The 16,343-nt window shown below is 55.7% G+C and overlaps 2 protein-coding genes and 1 long non-coding RNA gene across 3 annotated transcripts; all 3 read right to left on the bottom strand.

Moving 5' to 3' along the window:
- Positions 1-4,360: 4,360 nt before the first annotated feature.
- On the bottom strand, positions 4,361-6,166 carry LOC112296763 (metallothionein-2A). Its single transcript, XM_024551545.2, has 3 exons — positions 6,012-6,166; positions 5,359-5,424; positions 4,361-4,609 (listed from the first exon to the last, which is right to left on the bottom strand). The coding sequence occupies exons 1-3, from the start codon at positions 6,037-6,039 to the stop codon at positions 4,518-4,520; spliced, it is 186 nt and encodes a 61-aa protein (XP_024407313.1). The 5' UTR covers positions 6,040-6,166; the 3' UTR covers positions 4,361-4,517.
- A 3,386-nt stretch (positions 6,167-9,552) lies between these two features.
- LOC123478789 (uncharacterized) lies at positions 9,553-10,814 on the bottom strand. Its single transcript, XR_011650614.1, has 3 exons — positions 10,689-10,814; positions 10,091-10,159; positions 9,553-9,749 (listed from the first exon to the last, which is right to left on the bottom strand). It is a non-coding gene; the product is annotated as an uncharacterized lncRNA (long non-coding RNA).
- A 3,615-nt stretch (positions 10,815-14,429) lies between these two features.
- Positions 14,430-15,337, bottom strand: LOC112296764 (metallothionein-2A). The gene is made up of 3 exons (XM_024551546.3): positions 15,182-15,337; positions 14,842-14,907; positions 14,430-14,657 (listed from the first exon to the last, which is right to left on the bottom strand). The coding sequence occupies exons 1-3, from the start codon at positions 15,207-15,209 to the stop codon at positions 14,566-14,568; spliced, it is 186 nt and encodes a 61-aa protein (XP_024407314.1). The 5' UTR covers positions 15,210-15,337; the 3' UTR covers positions 14,430-14,565.
- Positions 15,338-16,343: the final 1,006 nt, after the last annotated feature.

Below are 16,343 nucleotides of genomic sequence, written 5' to 3'. Positions count from 1 at the left end.
GCGCTGGTTGGTTGTCACGTGACACTGAATGAGGCGCTGAGGGAGAAACAACTTGCAATAAATAAAATGACCACGAGGTGGCAGCAAACACCGAGTAAATGAAGTCAAGCTCCTTGCAGATTTGAACAGGAAAGCTGTGATTTGTAACACCGGGAGATGGGATACTTAGAATTCTAGGTAACCATATTTCAATTAGGCTGCTGATTTTTTGAAGAAAAAAAACTGTATCTCGCTTTCAACTGGTCTACGATCCCCCTGACCTTCTCTAGGATCTTGATTTTTTCGAAAAGCACCTACTAGTATGTCTAAAAGTATATCTAAAGCCCCCTTGGTCTTTTACAGTGGTGGGTGAGCCTCCCCATTTCATATTGTCAGACTTCACAATCAATGTTAATCTGGCAGAGAGCCACACAGCTTTGTTTAATAATATTGGCCATTTATTGAGCGCCTACTATATGCTGTGCATGATGTTATTTAGACATCATAATCCCATTTGGTGGATGAATAAACTGAGGTGCAGAGAAGCTAAATACTTGCCCAACATCACACAGGGGAAAAGGGGCAAAACTGGAAATAAAACCCAGGGCTGGTGTTCTCCATGCCCCATGCTCTTGCCTCGTAGCCAGTAAGCTTCCCCCTGCCGCACACCGGGAAGTTGTGGAGGACAAAGCCACTGCAGGTGGGAGCACTCCAGGACCCACCACTGAGCGTGCTCCGTGCTGAACGCAGGTGCCCCTGTCAGGAGGAAGAATGCTGTCAGCAACTCGGCCCGGATGCTCTTTTCTCACTGTCTCTGCACGCCTTTGAGAAGAGACAATAAATGGGGAGACTGAGGCTCCAGGAGCAGAAGACACTGGGCTGAGGTCAGGCCCTTGAGAGGGTGTGAATCAAGGTTAGGACACCGGTCTCTGGATGCCTGAGCCCCGATGTGTGCCTCTTGGACGGGAGCTCAGGCTCTGGGATGGGCCACTTGAAGTGTCTGCCTCTTTGCACTCTTTGCTCCTTAAGAGTCAGAAAGCCCGTGGGAAACTGGCTTGAGTGAAAGAATGTAATGGTTTCACTGAAAATATAGGTGCATCTTGTTCCAGCCCATTGGATGTGGGTGCTCCAACAATGACACCGGAACCCTCTCCTCCAAGTCTTGGCCCTGCTGTCCCCTGTCAGCGTCACCCTCAGGGCAGTTTTCTCCATGGGGTGGCTTCCAGCAGCTTAGCAACCCCCACAGACACAGAGCACCCACTGCCCCAGAGTTCTAGCAAGTGCCTTAGAATTCACTCTGATTGGCCGGGATTGGGTCATGGACCCGTCTTTGGGGAGGGGCAGAGTCAGCCCCACAGAGCCACACCGAGTGAGTGTTTGGGGGTCCTTCTGCCCCGTGGGATGAGGACCCCGTGACCAGAAGGTGCATGTTGTAACTGGACTTGTTCGTGAAAATGTCACGGGTGATTTCTTTGCAGTTTCCAAATACTAGAACAGCATTTCCTCCATTGTCTGTGCTGTTTCTGATGCAATGGTTACACATTTCAGGTTGGATCTGCATTATCAACATTTACTGCCCCGCTGTCTTAAGTGCAGACAATCAACAGACAATAAGCCAAGCCCTGTTCCCATTTGGAGGGTGTAAATACTGCCCCATCTCAAGCTACCAGGGCGGTGTAACAGGGTGCAGGCTTGGGAACAGATGCACCACGACGTCCTGTTACACAGCATGATTCCACATTTTGAAGGGGCTGTAAAAATCAATCGATCGATCGATCAATCGATTGATTGATCAATCAATAGCTACAACAGAGACCACATGCAGCTTTCGTGTGAGGAGAGTCGCGGGAGCCTAGGGCCTTGTGCTGCACCTGCGCTCTTGGGGCAGTTTCCCTCTGCAGGAGCTGGGCTGTGGGGACTTTGCCTCGACTTTTCATTGCCCCATCTCAGCCCGGTCCCTGGAGCGCACAGGAACCTCGCCCGGCTGAGGCATAACTCGGAATCCCTGCCAGGAGAGTGAGTTTCCCAGGCCTGTGAGTGGCAAGCCCCGAGGGCAGGCAGGAAACACTTCCTACCCAAACAAAACACCTCTCACCCAGGGGTGTGTCTCACACGCCCAGGCCAGAAGGAATGTGGCCCAAACCAGAGGGGAAATGCAGGCCCTGTCCCATTCTGCCCCCAGAGCCACAGGCCCAGGGGAGAGGGAGGGGCCTGCGATGACACAGAGGAAGCCCCTTGTCCCCGCCAACATCTTCTCCAGACTCCCTGCTTCTAAGCAGTGGGATTAAGCTAAAGGTCAAGGGTAAAGTTGGGGGACTTTGGGACCAGGGGTGGGAAGGGGGCAGGAGCAAGGAAAGGCCGTAGGGTTGAGTTGCAAGGTCCACGGGCCTGGACTGTGGGCCCACAGGATCCAAAGGAGGAAGGGAGGAAGGAGTAGGGTTTCTCTGGGCCTTCTCGTCAGGATGAATCATACACTCTCTTCCAGAGGCTTCCACACCTCTGTCTGAGCTTGGCTCGCACGCGGCCTGTTCCAGGGTCGGCATGCAGTGGACCGGTCCTCCTGCAGGCAGGTGTGTTCAGCAGCTGCATCTAGATGTGAAAAATAAATGCTTCCTGACTTCAACAGGGACATGAAATAAGATCCCCTCCAACAAAGGGCTTAGATCTTATTCATCTGTTATCTTCCCTCTCTGTGCCCAGCACCATGATTTACATACCGTAGGGGTCCAATCAATGCTCCTTGAGTCAAATTCAGAGCACTTAATGATCACCCACTGGTTGTCAGGCACCCTGACCAGCCTAGAGGGAAGCAGCACTTAGGAAGCACCTATTCTGTGCCAGAGACTGTGCTAGGCACACTTAACCTCACCACAGCCCTATGGGGTAGACACCAGCATTGCGCCCCTTCCCAGATGGGAGGCGTGAGGCTCAGACAGGCCACAGAACTTGCCTATGTAGTGGGGCTGTGGTTCCAGCCAGGCGGTCTGGCTCCAGAGGTGACCCGTCTAACTGCTTTCCCCGTTACACCAGGTATTAACTTCTGGGGTTTGACGAGGCATTCTGATGCAGCCACATCAAACTGAAAAGTACAATTATAAATGAATGTCTCCAACAGACATCCCTAACGGTCATGCCCCGCCCACCTTGGGGAGATGGGGCCCGGGGACAGAGTGAAGATGCCCCTTCCCACATGGCTCGGAGGGAGCGAGCAAAGCGCCAGTCGGGTGGCTGTGTTTGGCAGGAGCAGCGGAAACACTGTGTCCCCGTCTTGAGAGGTTTGGCAGCTGTGGTTCCCGAGGGCGGAGTGGTGGAAGAGCCCAGAGCCACATCACACTCCTGCGCAAGCCCTGCGAGGTCTGTGCCAGGCTTCCTCTGCAGGAAAAGGCGGCTGGGAAGCCAGCCCCCCCACACCACCGTGGTTTTTGTAGTGTGAGTCCCGGAAGAGGCTTGGGCCGCCCTCTGGGCCTGGATTGCTCTCTATGAAGCCACTTGTCACATCCTGCACAGCAAGGCCTGTCTGCCGCCCCCCCCCAGACAGACAGGAACCGGGTCCCTCCAGGTTCCCTCGGCCACCAGTGCAGACAGCCACATGTGAAAGATTTTGGCATCAAATACCAATTGGGGCAGAAATACTTCCCGGCAGAAGCTTATTGTGTTTTCCTAAATGATTCCATGTGACTGTGTCAGGGGGTTGCAGCCCATCCTAGACCTAAGAAATCAGATGGGGGGCTGGGAGGGAAAGTGGGGTGGTGACTTTAGCACCCTTTCCCCCTCGCCAAGTGACTCAGCTGTGTACCCAGGTTAGGAAGTCTTTCAGATGAATGAAGCATGTGGTCTCTGCCCCGCTCTCCAGTGTACTTGAACTACACCCCTCACACACCAGCACAGATATGCTGGCCTCCTATTTCCTGAACACATCAAGCTCTTTCCGGCATCAGGGCCTTTGCTCACGCCGTCCCAACAGGAATGCCGCTCTCGGACCTCAGTGCCAAGTCTCTCCACTCAGGCTCATCCCCACAGAATCCTGTCTTAGCCTTTCTGTTGCTCCTGTGCAGTAACTGTCTCTCCCCAGCAGCCCGTAAGCTTCATGCCACCTTACCACTGAGAGCCCACTGCAGGTGTATACAGTAGGTGCAGCATAGATGGCTACCCAGTGATGCACATACACAAAAAGAGCAGGGAGGGACCAGTTAATTCTAGGTGGCAGAGAAAATGCTCACAAAGGGGGAGCCAAGGGCAGGCCAGACAACAGGAAGCGCTTCACCTGCCCCCACTTACTGTGCCAGCCCCCCTCCATCCCCTTCCAGCCAGGCTCCCCTACAGCCCAAGGGGAACCAAGTCCCATATCCCCAGAACACCATCAGGAATGTGGAGCCGGAAGTGTATAGATAAGTTTATTGTCATTCGGGTATTTCAAACAAAAAGGAACATAACAAACAGTTCAGGGTTGATGAAAAAAATATTACAAAATGCTGGTTTGTACACGTTGCTCTATTTACATCTACATCGGGGAGCAGGCTCCCCCCGCCTCCCCCACATCACGCACAGCAGCTGCACTTGTCCGATGATCCTTTGCAGACGCAGCCCTGGGCGCACTTGGCACAGCCCATGGGGCAGCAGGTGCAGCAGCCTGGGGGCAGCAGGGGAAATGAGAGGTCAGAGATGACTTCACCAGGCACCTCCCTGCCCAACAGCAGGCCTGGCGCAAGCTGCCCCCAACCCCAGACGATCTGGGGTTTGAGATGGCAGGTGCTGTCCTGTGGCTACTGGCAGCACCTGTGGAAAAGCCCCCCCCCCCCCCCCCAGGAAAAGGCTGCCCTGCCAATCAGAGCCCAGACAGGGAGGGCAGAAAGCCTGGAGAGAGGCGGCGCCAGGGCCTTGGGGGGGTGGGCAGTAGAAGTCAGCCCCCAGCCTCCTGGAACCACGCAGTGAAGGGAGGGAAGTCCTCAGGATGGCGGGTGGGGGAGTCAGGGAAGCTGTGGGCTGACTCCACAGGAAAGGGCTGCACTAGCAGGTCAGAGAAGCCAAGTTCATGTGCATCAAGTGCTCAGGATACTAGAGGGGTCAGAAGACCGCATCGGGAGACAGGTTCTAGTTCTGGCTCTTCCTTGACACTATGTGGTGACTTCTCTGGACCTTAGTGTCCTGTTCTATGATGAGAGGTTAGACTCCACAGCCTCTAGGGCTCTCAGCTGATTCTGATTCAGTTGCTGAGGGAAGCCGGTGCGGCAGCGGGGCAGGGGCGGGGGGAGGGGGCAGAGGAAGGGCAGAGGGCGGTAGAGATGCTGGGACCTTGGTCTGCTGCTGCCTGCTGAGCGAGGGGCTCTCTCCTCTGACTTAGCCCCGCCCCCAGGCTCCCAGAGAGGGCCCCTCACTCACTCTTCTTGCAGGAGGTGCATTTGCAGTCTTTGCATTTGCAGGAGCCGTTGCAGGTGCAGGAGCCGCCTGCGGGGAGGAGAAAGTGGGGGCAGTGAGACGTGTGAAGCAGGAGAGACAGCAGTCGATCACCAGCTGCTCCCTGCACTTCCCGGGTCAGGACCCTGCACTGGGAGCTCCTGACCTACTCAGGGCATATAACGACAAGCCTCACTTTCTCTGTCTTAGTACCAGGAAGGTAGTATCTCTCTTAGTACCTCCAAATTTTACCCCAAAGGGAGGTCCAGGCTCCAGACACAGCCCCGGTGGAGTGGGCCTAGGGCCCGGGTCGCATGTCCTGAACTGGCAACAGGCCACGTCCCCACCTCCCATCAAGTCCTGGCAGCTCCGAGGCCTGGGCAGAGAGAGCACTGGGTCCCAGTCCAGCAGCCCCTACCCGCTGGAGGACAGGCAATGGGGAGCCTCAGTACCCTCAACTCTAAAATAGAGGCAAAGGGAAACTGGAAATACTACCATCGTCTTGGCTAGGAAGGACGCACTAACCAACCACAGGAGTCCCCTACAGCCATAATCCCTGCTCCACCCGAAGGACACTGGTCCTATACCTGGGAAAGGAGCAACCTAAGGCCAGAGCCAGGGGCCAGGGGAGTTCTTACCAGTGAAGCAGGAGCAGTTGGGGTCCATTTCGATCAGAGTTGAGGCAGGAGGTCCAAAGCAAGAAGAGAAAAGGAACTCGTGTTTGTCCACAGGGTGGTAGCGCCTAGGAGCCCGCGTGCTTATTTTTTATAGCCGGAGGAGGCGGCCCGGGCGCAGAGGCCCCGCCCTGGCCTTTGCACCCCGCCCGGCGGAATGCGTGCTGCCCGCAGCACTGGGGGCTGGGCTGAGCGCACCTGAGCGGGCCGGGCGCACTGTTCCCTCGCCGCCTTTAGCGCCTGGTCACGTGGAGGGGCTTGTGTGGCACACAGTGTTCCAGCTCCTGGCCCTTCCCAATTTTCCCTGTGGGGCAGCTGCCCCTGTTCCCGGCTGTTCCGGGAACTCAGCCCCTGAGTCCCAGCGGTCTTCCCCACCCCTGGCCCGCTAGTCTCTGTACTCAGGCTCACCTTCCCCCGGAGCCAGTGCGCAAACCCAGCCTTGCGCTCACGTCCCTGACTTGGCTGGACTCCAGGAGTTGTGTGCAGAGACCCGTGGTGAACGTGACCTTCAGCCCCTCACTTCCTCAGGCTCCCACCCCCGCACTGATGTCTGTCCTTGCGTGTTTCCTGTTTACAGCAAGGGACAAAGGGGGTCCCTTTCTCCTTCCTTCCATTCTCCAGGACCAAGGGGGTGAATGGGCACAATTCCTTGGTGCTCCTTTGCCTAAACTCTCCAGGGCTTTTCCTCAGCCTAGCAGGTCCACCCCACTCCAGGATGGAGGTTCCCAAAGCGTGGGATTCCCCACCCCGCCCCCCAGCCCCCAAGGAAGGGATCATTTTAGGCGCTAGGCTGACCTGGCTTAAATAACAAGGGAAAATAAAGTTCTTTCCCTTCCAGTGTTCATGCCAATTACATATCATCTAATCCGCAGCAGGCTCGGTGAATCACTTTCGCTCTTTAAACCCTGGCAGCGACTCTGAAGGGGAACCCTAGAACCCCACCCAGCACAGGCCCCGAGCTGGGAAGTGGTGTCCTGGATCTGATCCCGGTCACCTCCCTCAGGGAGCAGAACGAGCCTTCCCTCTGGCCCAGAGGTCTGTCTTCGTCACCTCTCTGGTGTCCAGCTGAATCCTGGGAGTGACAAAGTGACACCTACAAAAGGGATACACACACACACACACGACTGTGGCTACCTTCTGTGTTTAGAAGTAAACGGATTCTCATTTTCAGTAGCGGTAAGGAGCTTGCATTTCATATTTAAGGAAACACGGATGATTTAAACATTGTTAAGTAAACCGTGGGTGCGGGTGGCCGCAGAAATGGCGACTCCTTTGGTGTCTGATGAGCCTTGGACTGTCCTGCTCAAGCTTTACGTCCCCCTGCTGATTCCTCTTCGTGGGAGAGAGCCCGACCTCCTCGGGACCACTGGCCTCGCACCCGCGAGGAAATGACACAGGATTCGGAGCCAGCATGCCAGGCCAGGTGTGTTCGCCTGAACGTAGAAAGATGTCTCCCGTGCGATGAGTGATAGACAGAAAGTAATGCTAATATTAGAGGTTGCTCACGGTGTGCCAGGTTTCGTTCTGAGTTCTTTGCAAGTATGAAATCATTCAAGCCTGAGAGCCAGACGCTTATTATTTTCCCTTTGCATGGTGCAGGAGACTGAGCCACAGGCACGTAATGACACCCAGCTACCAGTGACATGGGTGGGGCTGGTGCTCGCACTGGCCGTCTGCAGCATCGTGCCCTCACCTGCCACCTGGCACCATGACATCACATGAAGAAGGACACTGCACACGCAGCCCAGAGCTGGTGGGAAGAGAAGTGAGGGGCAGTCGGGTCCCCGTGCGTAGCCTGTGACTTCTCCAGGCTCCAGTTTGCCATCTCTCGAGTCAGGAGCACAACAGGACGATCTCAAAGGACCGTTCCAGCCCCGAATAACGAGAGGCAGGACTTAACACCCAGAGGCACCGTGGTCAGCCACCTGGGGGCCAGGGGTGAGTCGGCTGTAGGGTAGGTCCAGACCTCTGACGACAGGCTGTGGGATCTCAGGAAGGTGCCACAATCATTCCAGCCCCCGACCTGCACTTTCGCACTGGTTCCGGGGCAGAGCGAATGACAGGAGAGGTGGGAAGGGCTCTGTGTCTGTCCAAATGCTGAGGCCGTGTCCTGTCCCAGGGGGCTTATCGCAGGCTGTCCCCCCTCCCCAGAGCACTGGGTCAGCACGGTTTGAGTGCTATCGCTAGCCTCTGACCCAGAGTAGTGCTTCAGAACCAGGGAGCCTTTCTTCCTCCAGGAGCACGTGGGGGTTAGAAGGATTCCCTCCACACGAATGTCAGTGTGGCCATAGCGCCCCTAACAGCTGCGGTTATTACACCCTCACCTGGAGCCTGGACACTATTGTTTATCCCTCACTTAGAGACATCGTTTCTTTTCTACAAACGGGGAAAAGGCCTTCTCTGGCCACGCAGCCAGGAAGTGGCGTGGTGGTCTGTGAGCCAGGAGGCCTGACGCCAGAGCCCACGCTCTCATCACGGGCTGGCTGCTGAGCGCTCTTCATACGGGGCACCTGCCGGCGAGCACGGGCCTGACTCTGGTCCAAGGGACTTGTCTTTCCCTTTGATTTCACATCAAATAGCAACTCCGTCCACAGCCAGCCTGCGGGCACAAACCGTTGTCAGTAATTACAAGTCACTCGGGCCCGTCTAACGAACACCTCCACGCCCTTCGAACGGCAGGGCCCCCCATCACCCCGCACGGGCAGACAGACACAAAATCCTTCGTCTGGAACCAGTTCTCAGGTGCACGCCCGCTTGCCGAGAAAGGGCCAGGCAATTCCCCCTAAATCCCTAGTCACTTTGCTGGTGCCAAGAAGCTAAGGGCTGGATTTGGGAGGGGCAGGTATCTGCCTGACTCAGAGTCGATGCCAACCCACAACTAGGAGCCCTCGGGGTGAAGGGGGCGGGCAGGTGTCCTCTCAGAGACACCAGGCAAGCCAAGAGTGATGCTTGCCCATGGGAATATCGGGGTGGGGGGTGCACACTGCTCTGTATGGCTGCGTGCTCCACACACTGGGGCGTCTGTGACTTGTTTCAAGTGCCCAGCCCACACTTCCGATGAACGTACCTACGGTGTTTATAAATATCTAATTTTCGTTTTGGTTCTTCGTACATTTATTGCAGTTGTGTGTGTTGAATCTCAGAATGGGTTTTGTATATGGTCCTTTCACGTTTTCCTTAGTAATTCGTTTTATTTGACAAAACTTGACATCCATGAATGTTAGAAATGAAAAAAATGGTCCTCAACGCCAGCGTTTTGGAAGCAAGCCCTCATAGCTGGTGGCCCAAGGCTGTGCCATTGGCAGAAGCTGAAGCTCAGCGAAGCCACCTGCTAGCCTTGACACTCAGTTTGTTGGGGACTAATATTTCCATGCAGAGCTCAGCTCTCTGCACGTCTAGGCCAGTCTCCAACCCAGCTCCGGTGGACAAAAATTTCTCATTTCCAATGCACAGAAAAAGAACCAGAGTCAGAGTAAAGTCAACAACTTGTATTATCCTGCACGTATTTCATAGAAAAGAGAATGTGGCAAATGGGTCGGGGTGGAATGTAAAAAGATGCAGGCTTGTAGACATTGCTCTGTTTACATCGGGGAGCAGGCTCTCCCGCACATCACGCACAGCAGCTGCACTTGTCCGATGCTCCTTTGCAGACGCAGCCCTGGGCACAATGGGCACAGCTCATGGGGCAGCAGGTGCAGCAGCCTGGGGGCAGCAGGGGAAATGAGAGGTCAGAGATGACTTCACCAGGCACCTCCCTGCCCAGCAGCAGGCCTGGCACAAGCCCTGGGCCCCGGAGGGCCCATAGTATGCATGCTCTGTCGTGAAACAAGTAGTAAGACCTTTGGGGTTTGGGTTTCCCCATGAGGAGGCTGTCCTGCCCCATCTGAGCCCAGGGCAGGGCAAAGCGCCTGCAGAGGCAGTGACGGGGTCCCAGGAGCAAAGGAAGACAAGTTCCCCCAGAACCATCCACTCATAACTAGCTCCGGGCTCCCTCTCTTGCCTCAGCCCTGCCCTCAGGTTCCCAGAGAAGGCCCCCAACTCACTCTTCTTGCAGGAGGTGCATTTGCAGTCTTTGCCTTTGCAGGAGCCGGCACAGGTGCAGGGCTCACCACCTGCGAGGAGGAGAAAGCTGGGCAGTGAGACGTGTGAAGCAGAAGAGGCAGCAGTGACCACCAGTCCTCCCTGCACTCCCTGTCGGGACCCCCGCACTGGGAGCTCCTGTCCCACCTAGGAGAGGTGCAGCCTCCCCCCACCTCCTCCGCCCCTGTGCCAGAGAGCTCGGTGTAGTGCGCTCCCTTGTATTTACCCTGCAAGGATGGTCCCAGGCTCCAGTCCCAGTTCAGTTAGGCTGGGTCTGAGGGTCAGGACCTTTGTCCTGCATGCAGAAGACACACTGCCCCTGCCTCCAAGATACCACAGACAGCTAGGGTCCTGGGTCCAGCAGCCCCCAGACCACCTGATGATGAGGGACAGGACAGCCTTGAGCCTCAGGAGGCTGGAAATGCTTTAAGGGGGGCGGGCAGCAGGTAGGGGGAAGAAATGCCCTTGGCCAGGGAGAGGGCACAGAGCCTGCTATCTCTCTGCAGGAGTCCACTTCCTCTCAAGTTCAAAATACTCCCTTCGCTCAACCCAGGGACTCACTGTTGTGGGGCTGGGAAAACAGCGTCCTAAGTGCCAGAGCCTGGGGTCCTGAGCAGCTGGGCAGGAGCAGTTGGGGTCCATTTCCATCGGAAGTGAGGCAGGGGGCTCCAAAGCTGGAGAAGAGTCACTTGCGCTAGTGCAGCGCGTGGTGGCGCCCCAGAGCCCGCGTGCTCACGTGATAGACAGAAGAGGCGGCCCGGGCGCAGAGGCCTCTCCCCGGGTCTCTCCTTGGCCCTTGCTCCCGACCCCGCGGAATCCGCGCTGCTCGCAGCACCGTTGCCTGGGCTGCGCGCACCTGGGGGTGCCGGGCGCACCGTTCCCCTAGTGCTGCTGGGCTCCGTGCGCACCGTGAGGGCCGCACGCTAACGCCTGATCTCGCGAGGGGCTTGTACATCGTGTGGCACACGGGGTCCAGCCTCCAGGCCTGACCCTTCCCAGTTTTGCGCAGGGGGCAGTCGCAGGCCCTTGTTACTGAAACCCATTCCCTGCGACCTGGACATCTCTACACCTTCCCAGGGCCTGTCCTCTGCTCCTTCCAGGAGCCTGCGTACAACTCCCCCACTCCCACTCCCCAGCTCGTGTCCTTGACTTGGCAGGAAGGGTGGAGAAACCGGAGGGCGCTGTGTGCAGAGGACCTCCGCCTCCCACCCGCATTTCTTCTCCCTGACCCCTGACAGGGGGCCTTCAGCCCCCTTTCTGCCGCACACCACACCTTGGCCGGCGACACTGGCCTCTGTTCTTTCCACCCTTCCGATCCATCTCCACCTGCGGGGATCCACGGCCGGGTGGGTCGACATCCTTGGCAGAAAACGCTAGTGCTCCCCATAGCCTGTTGGTACACCCACTCCTGGAGGTTCCTAGAGCAGGCGCTGCCCCCAAAGAGGGATCCCTTTAGGTGATGCGAAGACTTGGCTTTGCAAAGCACAGCAGGAAAAGTAGTTTCCACTCCTCACCATGACGCAGCATTTAGCAAGTACTGGGCCAGCCACGTTTCAATCGCTTTGCATCTCTGTACCTGCATTCCAGCCCTACAAGGGAAATACTTTCACGGATGAGACCTGTTAGCTGAAAGGACCTCTTCAATACAAGGACTCTAAGTTCCTTGTCCAAGGTGACGTCACTGGGAATTCGTATACTCAGTGGAATCATGTACTGACTCCCCCGAGTATTCGGGGAAGCTCCCAGAGTCACCAGCCTGTGGCTGAGGTCTGCGAACAACTCTCCTGTACTCTTTGAAGCCGTTTTAACAACAGCAAGCTGCCAGCTCAGCCACGGCAGCAATACGTGAGCCATAGTGAAATATATAGTTATTTACAATAATCATAGATAATAATTAACAATATAAATAAGTATAATAATAACACTATAATTATATTATATTATAACAATAAAATCGTCCTGCTATCTCCAATGTCTTGCATAAGACAGAGTCTCACGAGCAGCGGTACAATAGTTTGCTTTCCCTATAAGTATATTTAAGAAAGTAGGAATCATTTCCGAGTCCAAGGTGGTGAAGGCGGCAGAGAAAAATGGCAGGGTTCTGAGGAGACACAGGGCATCCTCAGGGCTGGACACTTCTCATGCCGATCACGGTTTGGACGGGGGGTGTACAGGGCTCTGTCTGGTCTGCAGGTGGTGTCTTCATGGGGTCAGTGAGAACAACACAGGACACAGCAGCCCCAGCTTATTTGCCTAGAGGTAAATACCTTCCCCGAGGCTGTGTAGAAGCCTCATGAAGAAGTAGCTAGTACCGCAGGCCTCTCGCCATGTGCCAGGACCCACAGTAGGGTCTGCCCACGTACGAATTCATTCACTCTTATGACCCACGTGGTTTCACTGGCCCCTTTACAGTGGAGGAGACTGAGCCGCAGAGAGGGTACGTCACATGGGTCTAAGTGACACAGGTGGGACAGGTGCTCACGCAGGCTGACGGCAAGATGCTGAAACCTGCCTCAGAGGTGTTCGTGGCGAGAACACGCTAGCTGACAGTCTGCGGAGTTGTGACATCTCTGGGCTTCCATGTCCCGTCTCTCAAGCCAGGGGAGCAACTGGCTCTTCTCAAAAGTCCCTTCTAGTTGTCACAGTGAGATGCAGAATTTAGCCTCCAGTGACATCATGATCAGCTAGCAGGGGCCAGGGTGTGAAGCCACCCACAGGATAGGTTCCGACCTGCGACTTCTGAGCTGTGTTATTTTGGGGCAGGTGGCTTAACCGCTCTAGAAAATGACACAGTCACTTCAACGCTTGCATTTTCGCTGTCTCACTGTCTCCTGTGTGGAAGAAATGACACAGGGTGGGAAAGGCTTTTATGTCTGTCCAAGTGCTGTGGCAGTGTGTTGGCCCAGGGCGTTTAACTAGAGGCGGTCGGTCATCCACAGTGCGCACCAGGTCAGCAAATTTGTAATCCCACCCTTATGTCCAACCCAGAGCAAGGCTTCTAAACCAAGGAGCCAGAAGGGATCCTCTTCCCACAAACGTCCTTGTGGACATAGTGACCCTAACAGCCACTGTTTACTAACTCCTCTCCTGGACATGACCACTTATTCCTCACTTAGAGACACAACCTCCTTTCTGCAAATGGGGAAGCAGAGGCTCAGAGAGTTGCAGCGACTCGTCCAGGTCTGACCACCTGTGGCTGTGAACCAGGAGGCATGACACCAGACCAGAGCCAATGCCCTTGGCACAGGTTGGCTTCTGTGGTCCCCTCTTCACAGAGAGCCTTGTGGGCAAACATGGTCCTGACTCTGGTCCACGTGACTTGTCTTTCTCTTTGATTTCACATCAAACAGCCACTCACCCCACAAATAGCCGGGGGCAGTACCCACTGTCTTTAATTACAAGTCACTCCCTCCAAGCTGCAGAGCCTGACCTCACCGTGTGGCTGACGGCAAGGCCTTCCTCTAGAACCAATTCCCAGGCTCACTCCCTCTGGCTGAGAAAAGCCGGGGCAGTTCCCTCCAAATCCACAGGCACTTTGCTGGTTTCAAATAGCCAACAGCTGGATTTTGCAGAAGGGCCAGATTTCAGTCTGCCCGGGGGAGGAATATGGGAAGATTCAGAGCCAAGTTCAAACAGCAAGCTCTCAGGGGGGTAGCAGGTGTCCTGCCAAGAGTGATGGTCCCCTGTGGGGGTGTCAGGGACAGCGCTGCTCCAGGTGTTTGCGGTCCACACACCGGGGGCCTTTAGGAATTGTTTCCAGGGCTCAGAGTACACTTCTGATGAGCTACGTGCTGCGTTTTAAAATCTCGCATATTATTTGTTCTTTGTATATTGAAATGGTGCATTGAATCTAAAAATGTGGGCTTTGTATTGTTCTTTTAAGTCATTTCCTAGTAATTATTATTTACCAAGATGTAATTCTGGGATGGACAGAGGAAAGAAAGAACTTATCCTTCACTACAAGGGCTTTTAAGCCCAGGTCGGAACCAAGCAAGTTGGGAGTTGCTTTCCACTCTCTTTAGTTACTTCCAAGCCTTAACCCCAACGAGGCACTGAGGTTGGGCGGGGAAACCAGAGAATGCTAATTCTGGATGGAGAAGTTTCTGTACCTTCAACACGGACATGGCAGCAGAGGGGACCCTGCACCTTCCCAGTGCCCTTAGAGCATCTCGCTGAGGGGCCTGGCTTGCCTTAAGCCTACTGTGAAATAATAACACTTCAGTCCGGAACCTGGTTCTCAGCACTTCCCATCAATTCCACACCCCAGCCCTGGTGGGCACGCCAAGGAAAACAGAGGCAGAATAAAGGCAACAAGTTTTTATTATCATTCTTGTATTTCATAGGAAAAAGAATGTAGCAAACGGGTCAGGGTTGTACAAAAAAATGCAGGTTTGTACACTTTGCTCTATTTACACCTGGGAGCAGGCGCCCCCCCCCATCACGCACAGCAGCTGCACTTGTCCGATGCTCCTTTGCAGACGCAGCCCTGGGCGCACTTGGCACAGCCCGCGGGGCAGCACGCGCAGCAGCCTGGAGAAGGGGAGGCGGCAGAGATGAGTCCGTGGGATAGAAGATTAATCAGAAATCCCATCCTTCCCTCCTGGGGCCAGCCCGCCCTAAAGGGCATCAACTGCCCTGTTTAAACTCCCCTCTGAGTGGAATAGAGGATGGGGTGGGGGGGTATTTAAGGAGTAAAAAAGAGGATTCCACTCACTCTTCTTGCAGGAGGTGCATTTGCAGTCTTTGCATTTGCAGGAGCCGGCGCAGGTGCAGGAGCCACCTGCGGGGAGAAAGGCGCGTGAGAACCGTCCCTGAGACCAGACCGAGTGAGCGGGTGCTGGGAGCTCGCATGCGAGTCCCAGATCTACAACCAGCCCGCACCACAGCCAACTCTCAGTAAATCGGAGGCCAGGGAGCAACGTCGACCAAACACTTCAGAAGGGGACTGGCACCTTGAAACCCAGTGATTAGAAAGAGCAGGAGGGGTCGCACATCGCTTGTCTAGATCCACCGCAAACCCCCGACGTCCCCAGCCCCGGACCAGGTCCCCTTACCGGCGGCGCAGGAGCAGTTGGGGTCCATGGCGAGCTTAAGCGGTGGCTGGAGTCCGGGGACAGCTGCAAATCAGATCGCTGGGACTTCGAGGAGGCGTGCTGCAGCGGAGCGCGCGGCGGGCTTCCTTTATAGCGGGAAGGAGCCGGGGCGAGTGCAAAAGCCCGCCCGGGCCGGGCGCCGCCTGCACACGCCCCGCGCTGAGTCACTGGCGGCGGCGGGGCGCACGGGCCGAGTGCCCCGGCTGAGCGCACAGGGCTGTGCACACGGACCTCCCGGTCGCAGTTCCTAGAAGCCGCCCTCCTTGCGGGCGACCTCGGGAGTAGGTGGGGCCGGGTGCAGAGACGTGACAAGGCGTTCCGGGCAGCCCGGGCGGTGCGCCGAGCACCCTGCCGCTGCCCTCCCGCTGCGACCTGGAGCAACTCGCCACCCGCTCCGCCTCCAGCCCCGTGTGCCCCGTACGCCCCGTACTTGAACCCTAGCGTTTAGAGAGAGCGTGTGAAAGCCGGCCTTGGGGATCCAGCTCGGACAAATAATCCGTTGGAAGTGAGGACAGATTTCAAAACATTCTTTGTACCTGTCAAGGCTTGATAATTGTGTAGCAACATATTAAAACCGGGGGCCGGTTATGGAGGACATATACTATCCATTGTACCTACTGCGCCTGGATACGCAGTATCCGTGTAGTAATCCAGTTATATGTGAGCTCCTTTAATCCTGTATCAACCCAGTGAGGTAAGGACTGTTAACTCCCATTTTTAAAGAAGAGAAAGGAAGGTTAAGTCACTTGCCCAAGGTCACAGAGCTAGGGAGTGGCAGAATCTGGTGATTTCAAATTAGAGGGTGGGTGGATGCTGAAAGCTACCTAAGGGTGGACGTCACCCACGGACAAGGGTAAATAAAAATCAAGAAGCCACAAGCCTTGTGCTCCGGAAACTCGTGGTCATGGGGGCAATGTCACAAGGGTCCAAGGAAAAGTGAAACCAGGGTCTTGGCTAGGATGGAGGGCACCGTCTGGGGCAGAGAGGAGACCCACTCCAGCTGGGAGGAAGTGGGCCCTTGCAAGGGGGGGGGCAGGTTGAGAGGGTCTTGCCAGGCAGGGGAGGGAAAGGAGCGGAGGAAGTGGCAGACAGGGAAGCTGGCCTCATCCCTGACCATGTGGAA

The sequence above is a fragment of the Desmodus rotundus genome, chromosome 12, assembly GCF_022682495.2.
Source record: "Desmodus rotundus isolate HL8 chromosome 12, HLdesRot8A.1, whole genome shotgun sequence".
NCBI classification, from domain to species: Eukaryota; Metazoa; Chordata; class Mammalia; order Chiroptera; family Phyllostomidae; genus Desmodus; species Desmodus rotundus.
This window is presented reverse-complemented; position numbering and strand designations above follow the sequence as displayed.

Bases quoted from the DNA above. Each gene is read 5' to 3' on its own strand.
- LOC112296763 (XM_024551545.2), bottom strand. From the start codon at position 6,039: ATGGACCCCAACTGCTCCTGCTTCACTG. The intron at 5,425-6,011 runs GTAAGAACTCCC...TCCTCCCCGCAG, and splicing joins CAACTGCTCCTGCTTCACTG to GCGGCTCCTGCACCTGCAAC. The intron at 4,610-5,358 runs GTGAGTGAGGGG...TGCTGCCCCCAG, and splicing joins ATGCACCTCCTGCAAGAAGA to GCTGCTGCACCTGCTGCCCC.
- LOC112296764 (XM_024551546.3), bottom strand. From the start codon at position 15,209: ATGGACCCCAACTGCTCCTGCGCCGCCG. The intron at 14,908-15,181 runs GTAAGGGGACCT...TTCTCCCCGCAG, and splicing joins CAACTGCTCCTGCGCCGCCG to GTGGCTCCTGCACCTGCGCC. The intron at 14,658-14,841 runs GTGAGTGGAATC...CCCCTTCTCCAG, and splicing joins ATGCACCTCCTGCAAGAAGA to GCTGCTGCGCGTGCTGCCCC.